The sequence below is a fragment of the Scyliorhinus canicula genome, chromosome 2 (assembly GCF_902713615.1).
Source record: "Scyliorhinus canicula chromosome 2, sScyCan1.1, whole genome shotgun sequence".
NCBI classification, from domain to species: Eukaryota; Metazoa; Chordata; class Chondrichthyes; order Carcharhiniformes; family Scyliorhinidae; genus Scyliorhinus; species Scyliorhinus canicula.
In genome coordinates, this window is record NC_052147.1 from 263,975,211 (window position 1) to 264,003,058 (window position 27,848).

General features: G+C 44.3%; 1 protein-coding gene across 1 annotated transcript in view; it reads left to right on the top strand.

Moving 5' to 3' along the window:
- clasp1a (cytoplasmic linker associated protein 1a) overlaps positions 1-27,848 on the top strand; it is a 357,689-nt gene that overhangs the window by 87,488 nt on the left and 242,353 nt on the right. Inside the window, 1 exon segment of the mRNA XM_038790034.1 lies at positions 14,853-14,923. Coding sequence (XP_038645962.1) covers positions 14,853-14,923 — 71 coding nt within the window.

A 27,848-nucleotide genomic window follows, 5' to 3' on the forward strand; every position in this document is an offset into this window, starting at 1 on the left:
TAAATGTCCAACATTTAACACTAATTGCCATTGTATTACTATTCCTGCGAGGCTGAGTGGTTAGAGTGAATAATGTAAAGGTTTCATTGGTATAGCAGTTAAGTTTGTTTTTTCTGAGGATTAATGTACTTTATGACTTTTATTTTAAAGGATGATACAGCAGCAGAGTGGTTAGCTCTACTGCCTCATAACACCAGGGACCCGGGTTCAATTCTGTACTTGCGTTTGTGGAGTTTTACACATTCTCCCCGTGTCTGCTCCGGTTACCTACCACAGTTCAAAGATGTGCAGGTTAGGTGGATTGGCCATGCTAAAATTGCCCTTTTGTGTCCAAAGATGTGCAGTTTTGGTGGGGTAACTGGGATAGGGCGGGGAGCAGCCCTAGGTAGGGTGCTCTTTGAGGGTCGGTGCAGTATCGATGGGCCGACCGGCTTCCTTCTGTACTGGAGGGATTCCATGACTGTGCAGCTGATGGAAGCTTGGTTCTGCTGTACTTGATTTGCAGTGTCTGATGTTGACAGTGCAATAAATGAATTGCTCCATTTTCTGATGTTGACATCTTATGTAAATAGTTATTTGTTTTCACCTGGTGCCTTTTGTAAGGAATGTCTTGGGTGCTCCACATGGGATGGGGTCACTTTGGCTGTTGTTATGCAGGTGCATTTTGTGTCCTATTCACTTACCACAAAATTCTGCAAATAACACTGACATCAATTAACTTGTGTTGAGCTTTAGTAGGTTACTTGAACTCGCTTCAAATAGTGAAATTAGGTTGTTGATATTCACAATTAGAGCAAAGAAAGTAGGGCTGTTCAATTTTATTAAAGCAGCACAGTGCTAAATATTGGCCCAATTTTTGAGTTGGGCCATGAATACATAACCCCCTTTCCTGGGCAAGAGTTTTACCAAATGAACCATTGAGGTGCAATTGGATGAAAGTTTTCTTTTAATTAGATTGGTTCTTGTTAAAATTGTTAATAACATCTGCAAACCTTTTGAAAGAACTGGATGATGGGGGTAAGATTTATTCCATTATTGTGTTATACATGCCTAAATGTTTGCATCAAAGGAACACTTGTAATTGAATCTAATTTATTGGGTAATGATGATCGATCTTTATTTCAAGACCAGTACTTGATATGGGCAGCATGGTAGCATAGCGGTTAGCACGTTGCTTCACAGCACCAGGGTCCCAGGTTTGATTCCCGCTTGGATCACTGTCTGTGCAGAGTCTGCGCGTTCTCCCCATGTCTGCGTCGGTTTTCTTCGGGCGCTCCGGTTTCCTCCCACAAATCCCGAAAGACGCGCTTGTTAGGTGAATTGGACATTCTGAATTCTCCCTCAGTGTACCCGAACAGGCGTCGGAGTGTGGCGAGTAGAGGATTTGCACAGTAACTTCATTGCAGTGTTAATGTAAGACCACTTGGCACTTCTTGGGTGAATTGAACATTCTGAATTCTCCCTCGGTGTACCCGAATAAACATCGGAGTGTGGCGACTACGGGATTTGCACAGTAACTTCATTGCAGTATTAATGTAAGGCCTCTTGTGACACTAATAAAGATAATTAATTATTAATTGTTTCGTGTTGTTTGATTTTGGATTTATTAGACCTTGACCTCACTGCAGTTTAGTATTTCACTTTCTTAGCACGGTATTCCACCTGTGAGACTAAAATGGAATATATGTTTTCAATTATCTCAGCTAATTTGGTGAGATCAAATTTACAATCGAGGCTAAGACATCCTGTGACCAAACCTCCCGTTCATATCTGTATATAAATGTACGAGGAATTTACCTTGATCTGTTCCTGCTGCTGGATTACTAATTGTGGGTGTCATTTTACATTATGTTGTTAATTAAAATGTCTGATAAAGAAAGCGGTGAGTTTTTGTCATAGCAAAGCTCGTGTTTTGTGGTACAAACTTTCTACAATTGGCAGTGCAGATTTTTGGAGCAGGTTTGATCTGGACTGCAGCCTGCAGGTTCTTGGGTAAAAGCTAGATGCACCGCTTAAATACGTTTGTATTCAATGTATAGTAGTCCTTCAGTATATATTTTTAATGAAGCTGAAATATGACCAAGGTAATGAAAGTACAGGGTGTAAGATTGAAGTGTTTTTCTTTCACAGTACGTTTTGTGCATATTGTGGCACCAGTTGGTTGTACTATGAATATTTTGATGAGGGTCTACACACTTGCTTTGATGGGAATAAATCTTGGCGAGAATAGCATAAATATTAATTTGTTGCATTTTGTAAATTTATTTGTGGAGATGTTAATGATGGCCAGAGTTGTGACTGAATATGTTTCAACAGCCAAAATGAAGTACCCCCTGATTTGGTTCAATAACGTATGTTAATTTCACCTTTACACTAGCTCCCCTTCTCATTGCAGCAGTGTAAATTCTCCCTCTTCCTAAAATTTAGGTATTTGGAATTATTAAGCACCAGGTTTGGTTTAATATAGGGTGAGATCTTTCAACTGTTCATGCTTGCAGGATCTTATGTTCCCAACAATGGCGCACCCCCCTCCTTGTGGGTTTTCCGGTGGTTTGTGAGGGGGGGTGGATTCAATGGGAAATCCCATCGACAGCGATGGGACCAGAAGATCCCGCCGCCGACAAACATTGGGGGAGGCCAGAAAATCTAGGGATTAGTAAACTCTGGTCATTTTGTTCAAGTGTAATGAAATAATTACATTTTGTAATCAACATTTGTAATGCTGTGCGTAGAGGGAGGAAAAGCTGGAGAGAAAATCCATTATCGAAAGATTGTGGTTAGAAGGAAAACTCAAATATAAACAGGATAATTGTAGCTCATTCCTCTTCAATGCAGATCACTGCTTCCTTGTTAATTTACCACATGGCATTTATTTTCTTTCAAGCATACTTCTTAAAATTTCCTCTGAGAAGATAATTGTACTGTTCAAAATATGAAAACGTGTAGCATAAACTGGTAAAATCTTATGAATGATTATAATGCAAATTAAATGGAAAATCTTGAGTTTTTCTGTCAACAAACAGACGAGACCTTTTAAATCTAGTCCGTCAGCACTGTTCATTGATGACAGGGTAATAATTAGTCATTTAGGGCAGCACGGTAGCATTGTGGATAGCACAATCGCTTCACAGCTCCAGGGTCCCAGGTTCGATTCCGGCTTGGGTCACTGTCTGTGCGGAGTCTGCACATCCTCCCCGTGTGTGCGTGGGTTTCCTCCGGTTTCCTCCCATAGTCCAAAGATGTGCAGGTTAGGTGGATTGGACATGATAAATTGCCTTTAGTGTCCAAAATTGCCCTTGGTGTTGGGTGGGGTTACTGGGTTATGGGGATAGGGTGGAGGTGTTAACCTTGGGTAGGGTGCTCTTTCCAAGAGCCGGTGCAGACTCAATGGGCCGAATGGCCTCCTTCTGCACTGTAAATTCTATGATTCTGAATACGGAAAGCTAATTTAATCCTTCTAGGAAGCTTTAATGATTCTGTATTAGTTTGGATGCACAAGGGTTGCATTGTATGCCTGATTGAAAAGAAAGTAATGAAGGCTGCTGTTCTGTTTAAAAAAAAAAGAGAGCAAATGTATTTATTTTCAACTTAGTTTCTTCTGTTTGCTGCCATTTCCAATTCAATATGTCCCTATACTTAGTTATTGTGGGGAATGCATGAGTGACTTTTGAATCAATTTTGTTCACTGCATCAGCTGGATGAGTTGACACATTCATAGATTCACTGGATCAGGATCACTTTATTCTAGAAGGCATTTGTTCTGAAAGGCATTTATGTAAGTAAACAAGTGACAGATGAAATTTGATGCAGCGAAGTATGAACTTAGTTTGAATTCATTTGGTTGGAAGAACGAGGAGAAACAATTGAGTACATTGCTAAAGGGGGTGCAGGAGCAGAGCAATTTGGGGGGTATATGAGTACAAGTCATTGAAGTTGGCTGGGCAAATCAGCAGAGTGTTGGGTAAAACCAGACAGGACCCTTGGGACAAAGAATACAAAAGTAAGGAAGTAATGATAAATGTGTATAAAACACTGGTTCAACCTCAACTGAAGTATTGTGTCCAGCTCTGAGAAGCATGCTTTAGGGAGGGTGTGGAAAAGATTCCCAAGAAAAAGAACTTCAGGTTGAGTACGTGTGAATTGAGGAGTCCTGACAAAGCAGGTGGGGAGAACCTTTCCCATTGATTGAAAGATCAAGAACCAATAGATACTGATTTAAGATGATTGGCAACAGATGATTTCCCGTACCAGCCTCCCCGGACAGGTGCCGGAATGTGGCGACTAGGGGCTTTTCACAGTAACTTCATTTGAAGCCTACTTGTGACAATAAGCGATTTTCACTTTTTCAACAGAAGCAAAGGTGTGATGAAGAAAAACTTCCTTTATGGTATGATTTGGAATCTGGAAGGCACCTCTTGAGAGTAGAGTGGAGGCAGATTCAATCATAGCTTCTCAAAGAGGATTGGATCATTATCTGAAGAGGAAAGATTGCAGGGTTACAGGGGAATGGCACCAGATGCATTGATGTTGCAGAGAGCTGGCACCGACATGATAGGCTGAAAGACCTCCTGTGCCATAACCATTCAATAATTCTATAAACCTCACACAAAGTGTATAAACCACTCAAAACTGCTTTGTCCAATAATCAAAAGGTGAAGAGTTTGATAAGGCATGGATTTTGGACTTGTGCCTGGCATCGCTTGGAAGTGCCAAGAACCATTGTTTTAATTTGCTGAACGTTAAAGTGGTACAACTTTTTAAAAAAGATTTCATGGTTTTCAGATTGAACATCAAACTATAGGACAGGTGTCATTTGGGTAATGTCAGTTCTTAATTTATCAAAATAAGAGGTTTGAGGGAGGAAGCTTAGGAGTCTCTTTACTGGGATTTATTCCCTAAATGTGTTTGTAATTTGCCAACAATTAATCAAAGGTACTTGGGACTGGTTCAGTTGTAGCTCAGTATTATTAATCACTCCTGTGAATGACGGCTTTTGTGCCTTTGCGACAACTGCTCTTAGTCCTCCGTGATTAAGATTGACTCAGCTACAGCTACCAAGCACCTAACCCAAATGTGTAGAAGTTGACAGCTATGCATGGCCCACTTAGCATGCATTCTGTTCAACCACTTAAGAGAGTGTGAAACTTGCAGAAAATATTTCAAAAATCCAGATTCAATGACTTATTTTTTATGATGTTTTACAACCCTACCTTTAATGCACCAGCTTGCCAAGTTAAATATTTGTTGGCTGAGGTTGTTTATTACATGTTGGGAACATTTTTCATCCTGCTATTGATGGTTCTTCTACACTTGCCACTACAACTCTGTGATCACGGCTCTCCAATTTTCATGATCATTCAGATTATCTTTTATACTTAATCTTATACCTTTTTTCCTCCTTTATCTCCCTCTTGTCCTCAATTTGGCCACCTGGTTTAAGCCAGGCAACAATTTGTTAAATCTGTCATTTTTTAGTTATATGGTGAGTTAAATCTAAAGCTGTTTTAAAGATGTGAACTAATTCATGGCTTCATGTTAAGTTTTTTCGAAAATATACGTCATAAAATTTGCAAAAGTACATTACAAAACATTTCAACTTGTGCTATGAAATACAACTCGTCTCCATAGAGTATGTTCAACTCTTGAGGTGCTTCTATACAATTGTAATACTCTTGATATTGCAATATACATCCATGGCAGGCATACAACCAGAGGGCAAAACATTTCAAATTGGAAAATTATAGAAAGTGCAATATAATTCTACATTCCGACAAACTACATGTTCTTCTGAGGTACCTCAATACAATTTTAATGCTCTTGATATTCACGAAGTACACTCAAATGTCTGACATGCAGCCCAAGGGGTTATTCAAATTTTCTAGCCACATAGCGTACTTATGCCTGAAAGGCCTTGGACAGTGACCGTAGCCCATTGCACCTCCACCCCAAGCTTTAGTGTGTTCTTCAGATGCAGACCTAGACGTTGGAATATGCCAATCTGCAACATGTTGTCTAGGACAACACTTTCCACTAGAAGATCATGTTACGAGCTCACCAATGTGCCCCTTTCACCAAGTTGATGCCTCAGCTGCTGTTGATATTTATTTTGGTATGTGTACCTGGGAACAACCTGTGGAGTAGAGTCCAACATCTCAACTGCTTGGGATGAAACAACAAAAACGACAGCATTTCTCTCCAGGCCTTCTTTAAGAAGGCACACTCTAGAAAGTGAACAGCGGTCTCTTCCTCACCACAGTCACCTAGAAGGCAATGGCAGAGGGGGTTCAGACTCTAGGCATGCAGGACGGAACTGGCAGGGAGGGCCTTTCTCACCACCATCCAAACTAGGTATTAGTACTTGTTTGAAAGTTCTGGTGATGAGGCAATCTGCCAAATTACTTTGACCGCCTGTTCAGGCAACCATTCATCGGGATCTACCACCTCCTTTTCCCAAATGCCTCTCGAATGTTACATGCAGACCACTGTGGAGAGACAAGGGAGCTAACATTTCAAGTCTAGATAGCTGTTTCTCAAAGACACTCTGTTTCTTTCTCATTCTCTTGACTCTTTGCCATCCAGACTTGAAACGCTAGCTCCCTTTTCTCACCACAGTGGTCTGCATGTAACCTGTCCAGAATTTTCTGTTTTTGTTTCAGATTCCAGCATCCGCAGTAATTTGCTTTCATTTACATGCAGACCACTACCTGATTGGAATTGTGACAAAGGTATTTTTCTGCATAAATCTTTCCACGGGGCAGACCTGCACCACAAGAACACCTTTCACTGATGATCAGGTTCTTGGCTGCAATGGAGATGGAGTGCAGCTCACAAAAGCCTAGGTTTTGTTCAACTGTAGTTACTTACTACTTTAAGTTTCCAGCGCACCCCGGTTCCTCCCAGCCATATCCCCAGCACCTTCAGGCAATCTGACCAGTGAAGCAAACAAAGGATCAATCGGCTATGCCCCAAAGAACTTTGCCTCGCTCTTCCTGCAATTTACCTTGGCTCTCGAGGCCATTTCAAATTGGTTGCAGATGCTCATTAATCCTAGCAGAAGGTGGCAACCTCGTCCATGTACAGTCCGTTCTTGACCTGAATGCTTCCATTGCCTGGTATTGTCACTCTATTACTCAAATCCTTCCTGATGAACTCAGCGAAAGATCTAAATAACACATGACCAGGAGAAAGGCAGCCCTGCCTGGTTCCAGATTTGATTGGAAACCTTTATGATTCCCACCTGTTGATTGAAACTGCATGAGTGATATCTGTGTAAAACATTCTGATCTAATTACAGATTCCCTCCCCAAACCCTATTTTGGAGAGCATATTCCTCATGCAGGTCGCATGCCACCAATTTCTAATCCCCTGCCACTGGTCAATGAGTTAACGATGCCTTTCCTCATAGAGTCTGACATGTGCTGGCCCGAAGTATACCCTAGTACACTTCCAGAAGTCCTGGGTCAATCCAGTCCCACGGAGCCGAACTCAGCTGGTAAGCTGTCTCTTTCAGCAGTTTACTCATGTCAGCGGACTCTCTGCTCGTTAGAGGACAGGAAGGATAGGGATGTCGTACTGTTCTCGGCTTCACGTCATACAACCTGGCAGAAAATGATTTGCTGATCCTCAAAACGTCAGACCGCAATGACATTACATAGCCATGTATTTCCTTCAGGTTGCTGATCTTGGAAGTGTGTTAAGTCTTTTTGTTTGCAAAAATATACTTTCACTTGTAAAATATCTGAAAGAACATGACAACCATTTCAAAATGGCCATCACAATGCAATGATATTCAGGTTTTCTACATAGATAACGTTACACTCTTCAATACAATTGCAATGCATGTAATATTTACCATATTCATTCAATGTGACTCGTACAGCTCTCAGGTTTTTTACAATTCCCCTCCCCTTGGTGCACTGGATTAAAGGTCTTAGACTGGATTTTTTCCCATTGTGCTTCCTGCTGTAGCTGCTTCAAGCTTCAGTCAGTACATAGTCCTGGGTTTTGGAAAGTGCCAGTCTGCAACACGCCAGGGACAACTCTTTGAACTGGAAGACCAACAGTTTTTGGGATGACCTAAGAGCATCATCTTGATCCTCCAGTAGTAACTAATGTTTGTTTCTGTGCTTCCTTGGGAACAGCTCGTTAAGTGCTATACCATGGAGCTGCTTGGGATGAACCTCGTCAAAAACAATTCCTCTCTCCAGACCTTCTTTGTGAAGGCATGTTCTACAAGGAGATGGACAATGGTCTCTTCCCCACCATAGCCACCTCGAGGAAAACTTGTGGACGGGGTGAGACTCTGGGCATGTAGGAAGGGTCTGGCACGGAGGGCTGTGCCGAGTGTGAGCTCTGCATGAATTTCCTGTAACTAGCTTTATTCGGCATTGCTTTTTGATTGGCTAATCTTAGCAACAGATAGCATTACGATCAACGAGGCTGCCTACTTTTGCAACATTTTTCTGTTGATGTAGTTATTTTTATGAATTTAAAGTACCCAACTTCATTTTTTCCCAATTAGCGTGGCCAATTCACCCACCCTGGGGGTGAAACCCACGCCGACTGCACACGGGGGCCGGCATCGAACCCGGGTCCTTGGCGCAGCGAGGCAGCAGTGTTAACCACTGTGCCATCATGCCGCCTTTCTGTTGATACAGTTCTGATTAGCTGGAATTCAGTCCTGTAAAATTCTGCTTTTGTGCATAATTTGATGTGGAACATTTTAAGTAGGGTCTGGTCCAATAAATTACCAAATTTAGAACATACAGTGCAGAAGGAGGCCATTCGGCCCATTGAGTCTGCACCGACTCACTTATGCCCTCATTTCCACCCTAACCTCATAACCCAATAACCCGTCATAACGTTTTTGTTTTGGACACTAAGGGCAATTTAGCATGACCAATCCACCTAACCTGCACATTCTTGGACATGGGAGGAAACCAGAGCACCTATGCAGACACGGGGACAACGTGCAGACTCTGCACAGACCGTGACCCAGTGGAGAATCGAACCTGGGACCCTGGCGCTGTGAAGTCATAGTGCTATCCACTTGTGCTGCCCCATAAATTTACCTTGTACTCTTTAGCTGGTTGGAATTCAATTTGTTACATGGTAGTTGGCATTACCGTAGAGTTACGCAGGGCTTGAGCAAGGATCTTTTAATATCTGGTATATCGTGAAGGGTTCAGCAGATTATGATCTGTCTTGAATTGTTGAAAATTGATGTTGACTTTTTTAACTGTTAACAGCAATATGGTTAAATTGGCTATCCAGCCCAGGAAGACAATGGGTGGTGGGGCTGTATTGTGCCAAAAAAGTTTAAAGATATTTATGTTCTTTGTGCATGACTCAATAAATATCAATGTGTTATGAAAGGATAGAGAAAGCAAGACTGCTTCTTGATCTCAAATCCACAGTCCTGCTGAATTTCTATTATAATGATCTTTGCACGTATTCCTGTGCATGCTATGTGGATTAGCCAAGCCCAAATAAATGGATATGTTAAACCAACACTTATTTACTTAGATACTAATTACTTTGCATATTGCAAATAACACTAATTTGAATTGATTAGCCGCTCACATTCTTGACCTTGTTAACTCTGTTTCTTGTTGTGCTTTCTTTTGATGATTTATTTGCATAAAGGCAACTTACAGCACCAAGTGATTAAAAACAGAAACTGCAGGAAATACTCAACAGGTCACACTGCACCTGTGGAGTGAGTGTCATCAATGTGTAAAGTAACTTCTGCATCTCTCTCTCTCCCCAGTTGTCAGACCTACTGACATTTCCAGCATTTTCTGCTTGTGCTATTTCTGATAGTTCATTCATACCAGCTTTGTTTGTTTTGTATCCAGAAAAACAAATGCAACGATGAGTTCAGAACTATTGCACTACAAATACCCACCAGTTCCTTCGACAAAATAGCTGAGCTATGAAGCTTTGCCATTGAGCGCCTATGTAGATTTACTGGGTTGATGAGGAATGTTGAAGTGCAGCTATAGAAGCGAGTATATTCCTGAAGTCAATATGGAGATCGACAATATGTGCTGAAAGCTCTTGCCTGTTGCTCCCAGCTATGATCTTATAAACGACTGGCTGCATCTCTGCACATTTGTGGAGGCCAGATTGTGACATGAACTGAGCAACTGTCAATCAATTCTGTGCTGAGGTATTGAGTCCAAGAGGAAGCATAGTTTGGCAAACAAGGTTACAATATTTAATTACTGGGCTTTATACGTTGACAAAGCTGGCAGCGCTGATCACTGGGACAGCAGGATCAAGAAAATGTTCACAATATTTGGGAATGCAAAAAGTATGTATTTCCCATATGTTCCAGGTTCCGGCCCTTGGCTCAGTCTGATTTCATACTGAAGAAACCATACGCAAGCTTGAATGGGGAAGAAAAGAAAAAAAAATGATGCAAGTTTAAACTATTTAAGATTGAACAAAGGAGCAAATGAATTAGGAGCAGAAGTAGGCAATTCAGCCATCAAGCCTGCTCCGCCATTCAATTAGATCATTGCTGATCTCTTCCTGGTCTCAAATTCACCTCCATATCTGTTCCCCATATCCCTTTAACCCATTGTTTAAAATCAGAAATATATCTGTCTCCTTCTTGAAACCATTAATGACTCTGATTCCACCGCACTATGGAGCACCGAGTTCTACAAATTCACCACCCTCTGCGAGAAGTAGTTCCTCCTCATCTCAGTTCTAATTCTACCACCTCTCAACCTATATCTGTGACCCCTGATTCTAGGTTGCACCACAAGGGGGAACATTTAGTCTACGTTTACTTTATCTATCCCTTTTGGTATTTTATATACCCCAGATCAGATTGACTCTCCGCCCTCTAAACCCCAGCGAGTACAAGCCCAAACTTTTTGATCTCTCTTCAGACATCAGCCTTTTCATTCCCTGGAATCAATCTGGTGAACTTCCTCTGAACTGCTTCCAATACCACTAGATCCGTTCTCAAATAAGGAGACCAAAACTGGACACACTACTCCAGATGTGTTTTCATCAATGCCTTATAAAACTGCATCAACACGTCTTTACTTTTATACTCCAGTTCTTTTGCAATACATGGGGCAGGCATTCCATTTGCAGCCTTAATTACATGGTATACTTGCATATCGACTTATCTCCTCTTCACTGCCTGCTTTCCCACCTATTTTAAATCATCCTCAAATGTTGCGATGTTACACTCTGTCCCTGCTTGGAGATCATTTATAAAGATTGTAAACAGTTGAGGTCCAAGGACTGACCTCTGCACACTCCACTAGTTACAGTTCGCGCCAGCCATAGAAGGACCCGTTTACCCTGACCCTCTGCTTTCTGTCAGTTAGCCAATCCACCATCCAATCTAATACACTACCCCCCCAATCCCCTGCGACCTCGCCCTCTGGATCAGTCTTTTATGAGGCACCTTGTCAAACGTCTTCTCGATGTCTAGGTGTATCACATCCACAGGTTCCCCATTATCCACCTTGCTGATTATGTCCTCAAAGAACTTGAGCAAGTTTGTCAAGCATGACTTTCCCTTCATAAAACCATGCTGACAATGGTGGTTTGAGCTTTGTCTTTCCAAATGTTCAGTCATCTCCTGCTTAATGATTTGATTCCAGCAACTTCCCCATCACTGAGGTCAAGCTAACTGGTCTATAGTTTCCTACTTTTTGCCTCTCCCTTTTTGAATAGGGGCATCACATTATTATTTTAAAAAAATGTTTTCCTATTAAAGGGCAATTTAGCATGGGCAATTTAGCGTGGCCAATCCACCTACCCTGCACATATTTGGGTTATTTGGATTGTAGGGGTGAGCCCACGCAGACAAGGGGAGAACCCGGACAGTGACCCGGGGCCAGGATCAAACCCGGGTCCTCGACACTGTGAGGCAGCAGTGCTAACTACCGTGCCACCCAAGGAGTGTTACATTAGTGTGTTTCCAATCCACCGGGACCATTCCAGAATCCAGGGAATGCTGAAATATCATAACCAATGCATATACTATCTCTACTGCCACTTCCCTTAATACCCTAGGGGTACAGGCCATCAGGTCCTTATCTGCCTTTAAGCTCATCAGTTTAGACAATACTGTCTCCATGGTGCTGGTTATTGACAGAGGCAAAATATTGGTTCAGTGCCTCCGTCGTCATCTGTGTTCCCCATTATTACCTACCAGTATCATCATCTAAAGGGCCAACATTTACACTAGCTATTCTCTTCGTCTCTATATATTTATAGAAGCTTTTGGTGTCAGTGGTTATGCTTTCTGCTAGTTTCCTTTCACAGTTCATCTTGGCTCTTTTGGTTTTATTTTTTGCAGCCTTTTGCTGAACCTTAGTTCTCCCAATCCTCCAGCTTGCCACTAGCTTTTACAGTATAGTATGGCTTTGTTTTTGCCTTTGTCTTTCTTGTTTAGCCACAAAACATTTTTTTACCTTTTACAATTCCCGAGGACTTTAATTGAGAGGTATTTAATATCTTCCTGAACATCCGCCATTGTTCCTCAACCGTCCTACCCTCTGTTATCTGTGCCCAGTCTACTTGGCCAACTCTTCCCTCAGGCCTGTATATTTACCTCTGCCCAACACTATAGTATGGCACCTTGTCTTCTCTCACTCAATTCGAATTTAAAATTTTAATGACGTAATGTTTGTCTCCTTGTTCAAGCTTTAGATGCTGTCCAATTAAAAGCCGTATTAAGAATGTAAAGTTACTGTACTTTTGAAGAAAATTGAAAAGGCTTTTGGGAGTTAGAAAATTGAATTGCTTACTGTAAAAATCCAATAGAAAATAACTAGAAAATGAGAACATTTACTTTTTTTGTTATACTGCATTGAAAATGTTTATACATCAGTACGTAAGAAAGCTTTGTAAATTGTTTAATTATCACTTGTAGAAGTAGGATCTCGCATTGTATAGTGCTTTTCAAAGACTTTAGGATGTCCCTTAGTGCTGTACGGCAATGAAGTGCTTTTTAATGTAGTTATGTTTCTAAGACAGGAACATCTGCCAATTTATACTCAGCAGGGTCCCACAACAGCAATGAGAGACATAACGTTGAACTGAGCATGATGCATGCATTTTCACATGTGCTGAACAGGTTCCCAGTTGCATTACATGAAAATTAATTCCATAAAGAATTGATGTTGTGAGGGAATCCAGCACTGCTACCTCTTGCTCTGGGCCGCAGAGGAGAATGGTTGCAATGCACTACTGAGGGATGACCGGAGCAGAGGCTGAGGGCAAAAACCTGTGGTGTGCCCTGGGCTTTCAGTGCAAGTGCAATACCCGAGGGGACAGGCTATCTGAAAGCTGGCTTAGTTTTTTTATAAGTGAAAATCTGACCAAAGGACAGGATATTGGTGCGAAAAGAATGACTCAAATGACTGGGTTTTTGGTGTTGCAAAACAGCCCATGTGACAGTAAGTTGGGTAACGTACAGTAAGAAGTCTTACAACGCCAGGTTAAAGTCCAACAGGTTTGTTTCGAATCACTAGCTTTTGGAGCGCAGCTCTTCATCAGGTGAATGAAGAGGTGGGTTCCAGAAACATATATAAACAAGTCAATGATGCAATACAATACTTTGAATGCAAGTCTTTGCAGTTAATTAAGTCTTTCCAGGTCCAGACGGAGCAACTGGAGAGAGGGATAATCACCGGTAAAGAGGTGTAAATTGTCTCCAGCCAGGACAGTTGGTACGATTTCCCAGCCCAGGCAAAATTTTGTATGGTGAATGTAGTGCGACATGAATCCAAGGTCCTGGTTGAGGCCATACACGTGTGCGGAACTTGGCTATAGGTTACTGCTCAGCGATTCTGTGTTGTTGTGCGTCCTGAAGGCCACCTTGGAGAACGCTTACCCGAAGTTCAGAGGCTGAATGCCCTTGACTGCTGAAGTGTTCCCCGACTGAAAGGGAACATTCCTGTCTAATGATTGTCACGCAATGTCCGTACAGTAAGTTGGGAGCAGTTGTAGAAAAGGATCAGTTCTAAGCAGCTGAAGTGCTGGCATCAGCTCCATGTTGCTGAGCAGCCTGGGGCCTTGGAAAGCCCTGGATCAGTTGTTAGACAGATCTTACGAATTTGCTCAACAGTCTACTCCGATTATCGTGATCATATAGTGAGTCACAAAGTCCTTGTAAACTTTCTCCTCTCTTCTCCTCATGAGGATTTTCAGTTCACCTTCTAGGAGATAGTCTGATCCCCAATCAACAGCAGTGCACAACCAACCTGAGTTCCAAGGCACAGTCTTCACCACAAATGACACATGTCTGAAGAATCTGCTCAACTCTGATTCCACCAATGTTATCTTCAAGGAGCGGAAACAGCTGTAGCAACTATCTGCCTATTCTCAGCGTGTCCCATGTTTATTGGAAAGAACTGACATAACCTAATCACCTGATATAAACAATATTGTTTTTTTTGTCAGATGAGATCTCTTTCTGTAACTGCCCCTTGACCTGTTTTCCATGTGCCACCACCAACCTCTAGGAAGAGACAAATAACAATGACCTGTAACCAGTTCAAATATTCTGTCAGAAATTATTTTCCAATCCTTCATAGACAGACTTATCATGTAAGGTGCAGGGATCCTCACACCCATAGTCTTGCCTTGCATGCGATGATCAGTTTGTTTTCCAGGCAACCATCTAACATCAGCTTGAAGTAATGTCAAGTGTCAGGCTTTAGAACCATCTTGTGGCCCTCTTGTTTGATTCAAGGATCTTACTGATGCTTTTCCAAAGTGCCGTTTCAGTGTGTCGAATGATCGCTCGCAGACTTTGAACATCATTATCTCCCGTTTTTCCTGTTCATAATGCATTATTTGTTTTCTTAAAACAGGTTGAATGTCATTTTTGCAAAATTTGATGAGGTTCAGAAATCAGGACATATGGCTCTCTCTTCAACAGCTGGTGAGTAATCTGATCTCTTATTTTCTAGCTGCTTTTGAAATTGGGGATATTAAAGAATCATCATGAGCTTCCTTTTCCAATGATCTAATATTTGATTTTAGCGTGGAAGCAATTCTGATTTCAAATTTGCAGGCTTAGTTTTAACAGCTGGCATAAGTATTTGATCTTTGTGCTTGATTGAACAGGTCATGAGTGAATCAAATTTTATATTTCAGTCCCTACGTATTTAAAAGAAATGTACATGCATATTTAAAATAAATGTGTACAGTCAACTGTTTAAAAATTGTGGCAGGGTGGAAAGAAATGTGTTATACAAGATAAATATTTATTACTTTTTGATTTTAAAATTGATTGCCATATCTTGCTTTAATCTGAATGCTTACAGGCTAATGTGACACTGTTAGATATTTGAAAAGATTCATCTTGGTATTTTATATTTTCTAACACTACTTATAGGACTACATGGGTAGGATTCTCCGGTCCATCAGCTGTGTGTTTCTTGGTGGCACGTGGTTTGGAGTCAGTGGGATTCTATCTTCCTGGTGCTTGTCAATGGGATTTCCGATTGACCCCACCCCATGCTGCCAAGAGACCCGCGAGTGGGGGTGCACTGCCAGTGGGAAGAGAATTCCAGCTGCTGGAGATTTCCAGCCCATATTTTAAATGCTTGAAATTATGGTTTTATCATTTGCTCTTCTACTAATCTGGTGTTACATCAGCAAAGTTAAATTAATTTATTTTCTTGCTAGTTAAGTGCAAGAATGAGACTTGTCGAGACATTTTTACAATTTATTCTTGGAATGGCATTAGTTGTCACATAACAAGGTGCACCTTGGTAAATGTCCGAACACAGGGTTTTTCATGTACGGGTTGTGACCCGTGGGTTGGTTGCGGAGTGATCGGTCATGCTACTGGATTCAGAATGGCAGCTGCTGAGAATAGAAATAAGAAATTGATTACATTTTTAGTTCTGTGAAAGATCTGGATGTGGGTCTGATACAGTCATCAGTGGTGGTCCATTGATGACTGTATCAGAACGGTGGGAGCCGTTCGACTGAAACAAAGCATGTTTTATGCACCTCATAACATGGCAGGCATAGACCCATATAAGTTTCCCTAAGAATACCTTTTGTTTGGAGGAAATGAGTGGAGGTGTGAAGATGTTCAAGGGAAGAGCAGGTTCAGCCAGGTGGAGAAGGGAGGGAGGTAGATGAACTGGAGAAAGCTTTGTTCAAGCAAGGTATGTCCGTCTTGGTGGCTGATGGAGTTATTTAGAATTTACAGTGCAGAAGAAGACCATTTGGCCTATTGAGTCTAGACTGGCCCCTAGACTGGGTGAAAGTGCACCCTACCTAACCACACACCTCCATCCCTGCCCCGTAACCCAGCAACCCCACCTCACCTAACCGTTGGACACTACAGGCCAATTTAGCATGACCAATTCACTAACCTGCACTTCTTGGGGCTGTGGGAGGAAACCGGAGCACCTGGAGGAAACCCACGCAGACACGGGAAGAATGTACAGACTCCACACAGACTAAACCAGGAATCGAACCTGGCATTGTGAAGCAACAGTGCTAACCACTGTGCTACTGTGCTGCCCCAAGGAATTGGATGTGCACACCGCAAAGGAGACTGTTAGGAAGATGAAACGTATATGGTGAGTGTAGATTGCAAGAGAATAGGAAGGAGAGAAAATATAGTCTTGTTTGAAGAAAAATGTTATGTGGGGCCCTCTTCCATGGATTTCTCCTTGCCAACCATAGCATCACTACAGTGTAGAAGGGGCCATTCAGCCCATCGAGTCTGCACCAATCCTCTGAAAGAGCACCCTACCTAGCAGGGTTCACTCACCTGAACCTGTCACTTACCTGAGGAAGGAGCTGCGCTCCGAAAGCTAGTGATTCGAAAAAAACTTGTTGGACTTTAACCTGGTGTCATAAGACTTCTATATGTGTGCTGGTAGCAAGAAATGCCATCAGTTGCTGCGTGCTGAACTGGAAACCACTTATGCTTTCTTTCAACTTCCCACTGTCACCTTTTCCTTCTGCAATCATTGGCATTCTTCACTATCCCTACCTCCTTTCCTCATTTTTGTTTCCTCAAAACCCCTTGTTCCACTATCTGACTTGCTCTCCCAAGGTAGCCTGGCCAGACCGAAAGATCGAAATATTGACCACCACAAATAGCCTTGAAACAAAACATCCTGAGGCCTTGTTCATTGTAGCTGGGGACTTCAATCAGGCCAAGCTCAAGAGCGTACTACCAATTTACCACCAACACGTCACCTGTTCCACCAGAGCCCCAAACATCCTAGACCACTGCGACACAAATATCAAACCTCCCTATCACTTTATCGCCCACCCACACTTTGGCAAATCTGACCTCCAGACTGTGCTCCTGCTCCTGGCTTATGAGCAAAAACTGAAGCGGGAGAATCCGTCAAAGAAAGTTGTGCATTGTTGGTCTGAGGAATCGGATGATCTCCTATGGGACTGCTTAGAGTCAGAGGACTGGTCAATATTTAAAAACTGCGACAAGCCTGAACGAGTACGCCACTACAGTAACTGACTTCATTAGTAAGTGTGTAGAAGACTGTATGCCAAAGAATCAAATCCGCGTGTTTCCCAACCGGAAACCCTGAATGAACTTGGATATCCACTGCTTGCTGAAGTCTAGGTCTGAGGCATTCAAGTCAGGCGACCCTGACCTACACAAGAAAGCCAGATATGATCTAAGAAAATCCATCAAAGATACCAAAAGACAGGACCAAGCTCGAGTCCCAGACTAGCCACACGGACCCCCACCGTCTATGGCAAGGTCTGCAAGGCATAACTGTCCACAAGATGAAGGCGTGTAAAACTAACGGCTCCAATGCACCCCTCCCTGATGAGCTCAATGCACACTTTGTGCAAGTGGTCAGCGAGAGCGAGCCCTCCACCCCAGAAGCCTCGGATGAACTTGTGTCTGACATCACCATTGCAGATGTCAGAGCAGCCTTCCCGAAGATCAACCCATGGAAAGCCACTGGCCCGGATGAGCACTCGGGTCTTGCGCGGATCAGCTGGCAGGGGTATTCGTAGACGTCTTCAATCCCTTTACAACAATCTTGAGGTCCCTATCTGCTTCAAGAAGACGACCATCAACGCTGTACCAAAAAAAAAGCCAAGCATCGTGCCTTAATGACTATCGTCCAGTGGCTCTGACATCCATCATCATGAAGTGCTTCGAAAAGTTAGTCAAGGCACGAATCGACTCCAGCCTCCCGGATTGCCTTGACAGTTCGCTGACTGCTGTGACAGGTCTACAGCAGACGCCATCTCCATGGCCCTGCACTCTACCCTGGAACACCTAATAACCAAAGACACCTATGTCAGACTCCTATTTATCGACTATAGCTCAACCTTCAACGCCATCATTCCTACAAAACTCATCTCCAAACTCTGTGGCCTTGGCCTCATCTCCTCCCTCTGCGACTGGATGCTGAACCTTCTAACCCACAGGCCACAATCAGTAAAGATAGGCAACAACACCTCCTCCACAATCATCCTCAACACCGGTGCCCCACAAGGCTGTGTCCTCAGCCCCCTTCTATCCTTTTACCCCTATGACTGTGTGGCCAAATTCCCCTCCAAATCGATTTTCAAATTTGCTGATGGCACCACCGTAGTGCGTCGGATTTCAAACAATGACGAGACAGAATACAGGAATGAGATAGAGAATCTGGTGAACTGGTGCGACGACAATAATCTCTCCCTCAATGTTAACAAAATGAAGGAGTTTGTCATCGACATCAGGAAGCATAGTGGAGAACATGCCCGTGTCTACATCAATAGGACCAAAGTAGAAAGGGTCGAGAGCTTCAAGTTTTTAGGTATACAGATCACCAACAACCTTTCCTGGTCTCCCCATGCCGACATTATAGTTAAGAAAGCCCACCAGCGACTCTACTTTCTCCTAAGACTAGGGAAATTTGGCATGTCAGCTACGACTCTCACCAACTTTTACAGATGCACCATGGAAAGCTTCTTTCTGGTTGTATCACAGCTTGGTATGGAGCCTGCTCTGCCCAATACTGCAGGAAACTACAAAAGGTGGTGAATGTAGCCCAGTCCATCACGCAAACCAGCCTCCTATCCATTGACTCTATCCATAATTCCCGCTGCCTCAGAAAGACACCCAGCATAATTAAGGACTCCACGCACCCTGGACATACTCTCTTCACCTTCTTCCATCAGGAAAAAGATACCAAAGTTTGAGGTCGCGTACCAACCGACTCAAGAACAACATTTTCCCTGCTGCCATCAGACTTTGGAATGGACCTACCTCATATTAAGTTGATCTTTTCTCTACACCTTGCTGTAACTGTAACATTATATTCTGCAGTCTCTCCTTCCTTCCCTATGTACGATATGTATTGTTTGTACAGCAAGCAAGAAACAATACTTTTCACTGTATACAAATACATGTGACAATAATAAATCAAATCAAAATCTCAAAATCATCTCAGCCTCGGTCTATTTCTCTCCTTTCTCCCCCACCCATCCTCTTCCTTGCTCTTCCAACCTTCTATTTATTACGTCAGTCTGTTTGCTTCCATAATTCAGTTTGTTGCCTCTTTAACAAATACACATTAAAGTTTCCCTGTGCACTCCCTCTCTTACACACACACTCCCACTTGTGGGCTCTTCCTTTGATATTCATATGCGCACTTGATACACAGCCTCCTATCAGTCTATTAAATCAAAAGCAAATCCGTTGAAATTTTAGCTATCTTTCAAATAATTGTGCTTCACAACTGGGCAATTATTTGTTCAATACACCTGATTGCTACTGATTGCATTCTGAGTAATGAATGCACTTTACATCTCGGATGTCCTGACCCAAATATACCTACCGTATAGTAGATCCAGCTAACTATATTAAATCCAAATGGCTTTTTGTAGATCAGCTGAGTCAATCCAAATGAAAACATCATAAAAGGCATTAAAACACACCAAATAATGATTATTTATTTTAAGTCAACTTTTATTTAGCCCCCTTTTGGCTATTAAAGGTGTTTCAACTCCAGAGGGAAAAAGATGATGCAAGGAAATTTTGAATTGATATGCATTGGCAATTGTCACCCAGTTAGTAAATTGTGCAATTACAAAGTGATGTCTTTTTTATTAAATTTAAAGTATCCAATTATCATTTTTTTTCTAATTAAGGGCCAATCCACCTACTCTACATATCTTTTGGGTTGTGGGGGTGAGACCAACACAGACACTGGGAGAATGTGCAAACTCCGCAAAGACAGTGATCCAGGGCCGGTATTGAACCCGGGTCCTCAGTGCCGTGAGGCAGCAGTGCTACAAGATGATGTCTTTATGTAAATAAAGCCCATTATAAATTTCTGCATAGAAATGTTAAAAGTGGACCTAGGAATTCATAATGCACAGTAGCACAGTGGTTAGCACTGTTGCTTCATAGCGCTAGGCATTCAGGTTCGGTTCCCTTCTTGGGTCACTGACTGTGCGGAATCTGCATATTCTCCCCGTGTCTGTGTGGGTTTCCTCCTGGTGCTCTGGTTTCCTCCCACAAGTCCCGAAAGGCGTGCTTGTTTGGTGATTTAGACATTCTGAATTCTCCCTCAGTGTGCCCAAACAAGCGTCGGAGTTTGGCGACTAGGGGATTTACACAGTAACTTCACTGCGGTGTAGTGTAAGCCTACTTGGTGACACTAATAAAGATGATTGTTATTATTTCCAACCGTTCTGCCAGGAAGTCCAGGAAAGGCTGCCACCGTCTTAAAAAACCCCTGTACTGATCCCCTCAGGGCAAATTTCACCCTCTCCAATTTAATGAACCCCACCATATCATTGATCCAAGCCTCCATGCTTGGGGGCCTCGCATCCTTCCACTGAAGCAAATTCCTCCGCCGGGCTACTAGGGATGCAAAGGCCAGAGCACTGGCTCCACTGCTACCCCAAATATCATGAGCCCCCAGCTTGGCTCGACCCTGGATCCTACCACCCTCGACAACATGTTTGCTACCCCCTTCCAAAATCCCCCCCCAGCGCTGGGCATGCCCAAAACATATGGGCATGGTTCGCTGGGCTCCCTGAGCACCTAGCACATCTGTCTTCGCCCCCGAAGAACCTGCTCATCCTCGTCCCGGTCATATGAGCCCTATGTAGCAGCTCCAACTGTATGAGGCTAAGCCTCGCACAACAAGAGGAGGAATTCACCCTTTCCAGGGCATCCGCCCACGTCCCCTCCCATAATCTCCTGACCCAGCTCCTCTTCCCATTTACCCTTCAGCTCCTCCACCGAGGCCTTGTCTACCTCTTGCATTACGTGGTAAATGTCCGAAATCCTCCCTCCTCCAACCCACACCCCTGAGAGCACCCTGTCCCGTACCCCACGTGGGGGCAACAGAGGGAACCCCTCCACTTGCCGCCTGGCAAACTCCCTAACCTGCATGTACCTAAACATGTTCCCCGGGGTGAGCCCAAACTTCCCCTCTAACTCCCCCAAGCTCGCAAACCTCCCATCTACAAACAGGCCCCCTAACCTCCTAATAACTACCCTGTGTCAGCTAAGAAACCCGCCATCGATGCTCCCGGGAACAAACCGGTGGTTCCCCCGTATCGGGGACTCCGTCGAGCCCCCCCCCCCCCCATGCCGTCTCCATTGCCCCCAAATTTTGAGGATAGCCGCCACCACCGGTCTCGTGATATACCTCATTGGAGGGAGCGGCAACGGCGCCGTTACCAGCGCCTCCAGGCTCGTGTCCACACAGGACGCCATCTCCATCCTCTTCCATGCTGCCCCTTCCCCGTCCATTACCCATTTACGCACCATCGCTGCGTTGGCAGCCCAGTAGTACCCACAGAGGTTGGGCAGCGCCAGCCCCCCCTATCCCTGCCCCGTTCCAAAAACACCCTTCTCACCCTCGGAGTCCCATGCCCCCATACAAATCCCGTAATACTCCTGTTGACCCTCCTAAAAAAGGCCTTCGTGATAAGGATGGGGAGGCACTGGAACAGGAACAAAAACCTCGGGAGCACCGTCATCTTGACACTGCACCCTGCCTGCCAGCGACAGCGGCAACATGTCCCATCTTTTAAACTCCTCCTCCATTTGCTCCAGCAGCCTTGAGGTTAAGTTTGTGTAGGGCCCCCCAGCTCCTAGCTACCTGGACTCCCAGGTACCTAAAGCTCCCCCCTGCCCTTTTCAGTTGGAGCCTACCAATCCCCTCCTCCTGATCGGGTGCACGACGAACCACTCACTCTTACCCAGGTTGAGTTTGTACCCTGAAAAGGCCCAAATTCCTTGAGAATCTTGATCACCTCCGGCATTCCCCCCACTGGGTCCGCCACATATAGCAACAAGTCATCTGCGTAAAGTGACACTCGGTGCTCCTCCCCACCCCGCACCAGACCCCTCCAATTCCCCGACTCCCTCAACGCCATGGCCAGGGGCTCAATTGCCAACGCAAAGAGCAAGGGGGACAGGGGACACCCCTGCCTCGTCCCCCGGTGCAACCGAAAGTACTCCGATCTCCTCCTATTCGTGGCTACGCTCGCCATCGGGCCTCGTATAGCGGCCTCACCCAACTGACAAACCCCTCCCCCTACCCAAACCTTTCCAGCACCTCCAACAAGTATCCCCACTCAACCCTATCAAAGGCCTTCTCCGCGTCTAATGCCACCTCCGCCTTCTACCGCCGGCATCATTATAACATTCAGAAGCCTACGTATATTGGTGTTCAGCTGCCTTCCCTTCACAAACCCCGTCTGGTCCTCATGAATGACCCCCAGCACACAGTCCTCTATCCTTGTGGCCAAGATCTTCGCCAACAGCTTGGCATCCACATTTAACAGCGAGATCGGCCTATACGATCCACACTGCAGGAGGTCCTTGTCCCGCTTAAGGATCAAGGAAATCGGCGCCCGTGACATAGTCGGGGGCAAAGCCCCCCCCCCCCCCCCCCCCCCAATCTTGCCTCGTTAAGGGTCCTAACCAGCAGGGGGCCCAGCAGGTCTGCGTGCGTTTTATAAAATTCGACTGGAAACCCATCTGGCCCTGGCGCGTTCCCCGACTGCATGCTGCCTATCCCAGTGACCAGCTCCTCCAGCTCAATCGGCGCCCCCAACCCCTCCACCTGTCCCTCCTCCACCTTCGGAAATCTCAGCTTGTCCAAAAAGCGCCCCATTTCTCCCCCCCCCCCCCCCCCTCCACCGGGGGTTCAGACCGGTACAATTCCCCATAAAAGTCCCTGAAGACCCCGTTAATGTCTGCCCCCCTTTGCACCACGTTTCCTCCCCTATCCTTCACTCCACCAATCTCCCTGACCGTGTCCCGCTTACGGAGCTGATGCGCCAGCATCCTACTCGCCTTCTCCCCATATTCGTACACCGCTCCCTGTGCCTTCCTCCACTGAGCTTCCGCCTTTCTGGTGGTCAGTAAGTCTAACTTGGCCTGAAGATTACGCCGCTCCCCCAGCAATCCCTCCTCCGGAGCCTCCGTGTATCTCCTGTCCACCCTCACCATCTCCCCCACCAACCTCTCCCTCTCTCTTTGCTCTCCCCCCTCCCTATGGGCTCGGATAAAATCAACTCCCCTCTAATCACCGCCTTCAATGCCTCCCAAACCGTCCCCACTTGACCTCCCCATTATCATTAGTCTCTAAGTACCTGTTGATACACCCCCGAACCCACCCGCCCACCTCCTCATCCGCCAGCAGCCCCACATCCAGGCGCCAGAGCGGGCGCTGGTCCCTCCTCCCCCAGCTCAAGGTCACCCAGTGCGGGGCATGATCCGAAATAACTATGGCCGAATACTCAGCATCCTCCACCCTCTAAATCAGACCCCTGCTCAGAACAAAAAAATCGCTCCGGGAATAGGCTTTATGCACATGGGAGAAAAATGAATAGTCCCTGGCCCTCGGCCTCGCGAACCTCCAAGGATCCACCCCTCCCATCTGGTTCATAAACCCCCTCAATACCTTTGCCGCCGCGGGCCTTCTGCCCGTCCTGGACATGGATCGATCCAATGGGGGATCCAGCACTGTATTAAAGTACCCCCCCCCCCCCCCCCCCCCCCCCCCCCCCCCCCCAATATCAGGTCCAGATCCGGAATGCGGACCAACATGCGCCGCATAAAACCCGCATCATCACCAGCACCACCCGCTCCCCCTGCAGCTTGCAGCTCACCATCACATACCTCCCGCCACTATCGGCCACCATCTTTGACGCCTCAAACGACACCCTTTTTCCCACCAGGATCGCCACCCCCTGGTTCTTTGCATCCGGCCCTGAATGAAACACTTGGCCCACCCGCCTCATGCATCTCCACCTTTACCGCGAGGGCCGAGGCCTCATCCTCTCTTTCGGAGGCTTGTTGTCGGAGCTCCCGGATTGCCACCCCCTGGGCTGTCTGCGTCTCCAGCAGCTTGGCTGTATTCGCCAACAGCGATTCTAGCAGCTCCACTTTGAGCTCCCGAAAGCAGTGCTGGAGAGTCTCCTGCGCCAACCGCCTCCATTCCACGAGGCCTCTGCCGGCAGCCATCTTGTTTTTCTTCCCCCGCTTTTTCCTAGGCGCTGCCACCGCTTTTTTGCTGGCCCCGCTCCTGGTCCAGACCGTAGAACACTGGGGATCTGCCGCTGACACCTTCCCACGTCGGGACCGTCGATCAAGTACCGCTGAGGGCCCTAAAAAGAGCCCAAAAGTCCGTTCCTAGCGGGAGCTGCCGAACGTGCGGCTTAGCTCCGCATAGCCGCAACCGGAAGTCGTTGAATATACAACTTGAGAGGATCAATGTTAGCCCTACAAAAATGTGGAAAATGCTAAAATGCATCCAAGAGCAAATAAATTCAATTTGGTGCTGTTTACCTTTTCAAATCCTTTCCAGATGTGATGCCTTGTGTTGGAAAGGTTTTCTGTGGGGCGGCACTGTAGCGCAGTGGTTAGTAGTGAAATGAAATGAAAATCGCTTATTGTCACAAGTAGGCTTAAAATAAAGTTACTGTGAAAAGCCCCTAGTCGCCACATTCCGGCGCCTGTTCGGGGAGGCTGGTCCGGGAATTGAACCGTGCTGCTGGCCTGCCTGGGTCTGCTTTAAAAGCCAGCGATTTAGCCCAGTGTGCTAAACCAGTCCCTGCATCATGGCGCCGAGATCCCAGGTTCCATCCCGGCCCTGGGTCACTGTCCGTGTGGACTTTGTGCATTCTCCCGTGTCTGCGTGGGTCTCCCTCCCACAACCCAAAGATGTACAAGGTAGGTGCCACGCTAAATTGCCCCTTAATTGTAAAAAAAAAATTGGAATCTCTTTTAGGAACAGTTTTCTGTGGCGATTGGGAAACATCATTTTGAAGACATATTCACGTTTAGAAATGTTCTAATTGGTTACTGTCATACTTGGGGTTAAATTTTCATTTTTCTTGAAGATTCTGCAGCCCATCTAATCTAATGCCATAATGTCAGGCTTTGGAATTAGTAACTCTTAATTTAAAATTTGAGGTTGCTGAATTAATATAGAATAACATTTTTGAGCCATTGCTTTCTGTTAATTGTAGGCACTCTCTGCGCCCCTAAAAGAGAAATTGTTTTTCTAGCGTATATAAGTGTTTGTAATTAAGAATCAGTCAAACATTTCCTCGCTGGTGATGTACAATTATGTTAAGTCTTTTGTGCTTGTGTGCAGTCACTCGTGGCAACATGCTATGCAGCAAGCATATCTGTCAATCAAAGTAAATTAATCTAGGGAATTAAATTTGATGCACACAAGGGTGAGAGACTGTAGACTACTTTTGAGTTGGTATGAAAAATTGTGTGATTTGATTATCTTTGCTATTCAACTTCACTGATGCAGGCAAGCATCGCTTTTTAGTGTGATTGAGCTTAACAGTAAGAACAGCATATATTTTCTGGTGCGGCCATGTTTAGTTACTATTCAAAATCATGAAATAGAGATTGAAGGAAATCTTGGGAGCCAGGTTATTGTGCAGGAAGGAACTTTCACTGGGAATTGTTATCCCTTCCTCTGAAGGCAGAGAAAGGAAGCTGGAGGCTTTGACTTTGCAGTTGATTGGCAGATGGCATCTCGGTGCGGAAGGGTTGGTTGAATTTTACCCTGTGAGACTGAATCCTCTGATTCAAGGACTAACACTGAGCAGTTATGTGTGTGTTGTATGTAGATTACTGTTGAATATGACGACTGGTGAAGGTAAGACTAAAATTCATAAGTTAAAAGTCAAATGCACAATGAGAATACAATGTATTCTCATGTATTTTCTTGAATTTTGTTTAATTCCCTTTTCTTCCATGTACTGAATGATCTGTTGAGCTGCTTGCAGAAAAATACTTTTCACTGTACCTCGGTACACGTGACAATAAACAAATCCAAATCCAATTTACCAGCAGTAATTGATGTGGTGAAGTTCAGTATTTGCAAGTATCAAAAGACATGCCAGTTACAGTACAGCATCGAGAAACTTGTAAGTAAACAAATGTAAGCATTCGTTGAAGAAATAACGTGCTATGGATGTTCTGTTTTCACAGTTAGCAGGAGAAACAATTGATCCATGAGTTATTATTTCTGCATTGGAGACTGTTGGGTGATGGATTTTAAAATTCGATTTTTCATAACCGATCTGACCTAGTCCACAAGTCTTTCTTTCAAAAAGCAAATGCCGTTTGCACATTCTCCCCGTGTCTGTGTGGGTTTCGCCTCCACAACCCAAAGATGTGCAGGGTAGGTGGATTAGCTATGCTAAATTGCACCTTAATTGGAAAAAATGAATTGGGTACTCTAAATTTATTTTAAAAAAACAAATGCCAGGATTTGAGTTGGACATTTCCTCTTGTATATTGATTGTGATAAATATTGACTTTCTTGTAATAAATTTGGTCTGCAGGTTTTTTTTTAGTGTAGTATTCTTGCATGCTTGGTGTCACACTGTTGTTGATTCCTTTTGACTTCAGAAGATTTCCATCACAATGACCAGTGAGCTTCACTAAATTCCATTTATTGCCTGGAAATATTTCCAGATGGTAAATTTACTTGTTTGTTTTAGTGAGACTTTATAGGATGAACTCTATTGGATGATGATTTACAAGGTCCACTTCCTTAACTATTGATCCTCAACAATCTGAATAAACTCCTTTCTTGGTTCCTTGTAGAGTGCAGGGCATATTTTAGTAATGTGTGGAATCTTTCATCTTGTACGTTTAATGGAATTTGCTTTGTTTACTTATTCTTCTATACTATCTTATTGCTTGTTACTATCTTATTTCCCTTTACCTGCCAGATTACCTTCACAATTGCTGTAGTTGAGATTAGGTGTAAAGTGTAAAGTATTACAAACTTGTTCCGCAGTTCAAGTTTTCAAATCGCCACTTTGTACTGGCTCTGTAATGGCTGTGATCCCAGCATGTTGCTGGTATGTAATTTATTAGTTCAATTTGTGGTTAATATGAACTGATGTATTGTAAAAAAAATGGTTTGGGATCCATGTGTATAAAAGATAAATTTGTTACTATTTTTGTTTCTCTTCGAATACAAGTGTTGCATGTTGGCTTTAAATAAACATGTTACTGCTTACCAGTTGCAAAACAAAAATCTCCATTTGTTTCACTTGTGTTGGGAAGAAGAGCTTATTGAAAAATTAGAATTGGGTTAAAATTGAGACCGTTTGCTGCTAGCCTGCCTATCACTTACAATTGTGACCTCATCATCTGGAAGAGTTGGGGTCGGCAACCTTAATGTACTTATTGAACTGACATTTAATATAGCAGCAGCAGGCAGAGATTTGACTGTGAAATTACCATCTGCTTTATTTATTGATGTGTGAGAGCAGTACTGTTCCCACAAATATATATGGCTTCTGTTCCTACTCTTGTCTCTGGTGTTCCCCAAAGATCTATCCTTGGCCATCTC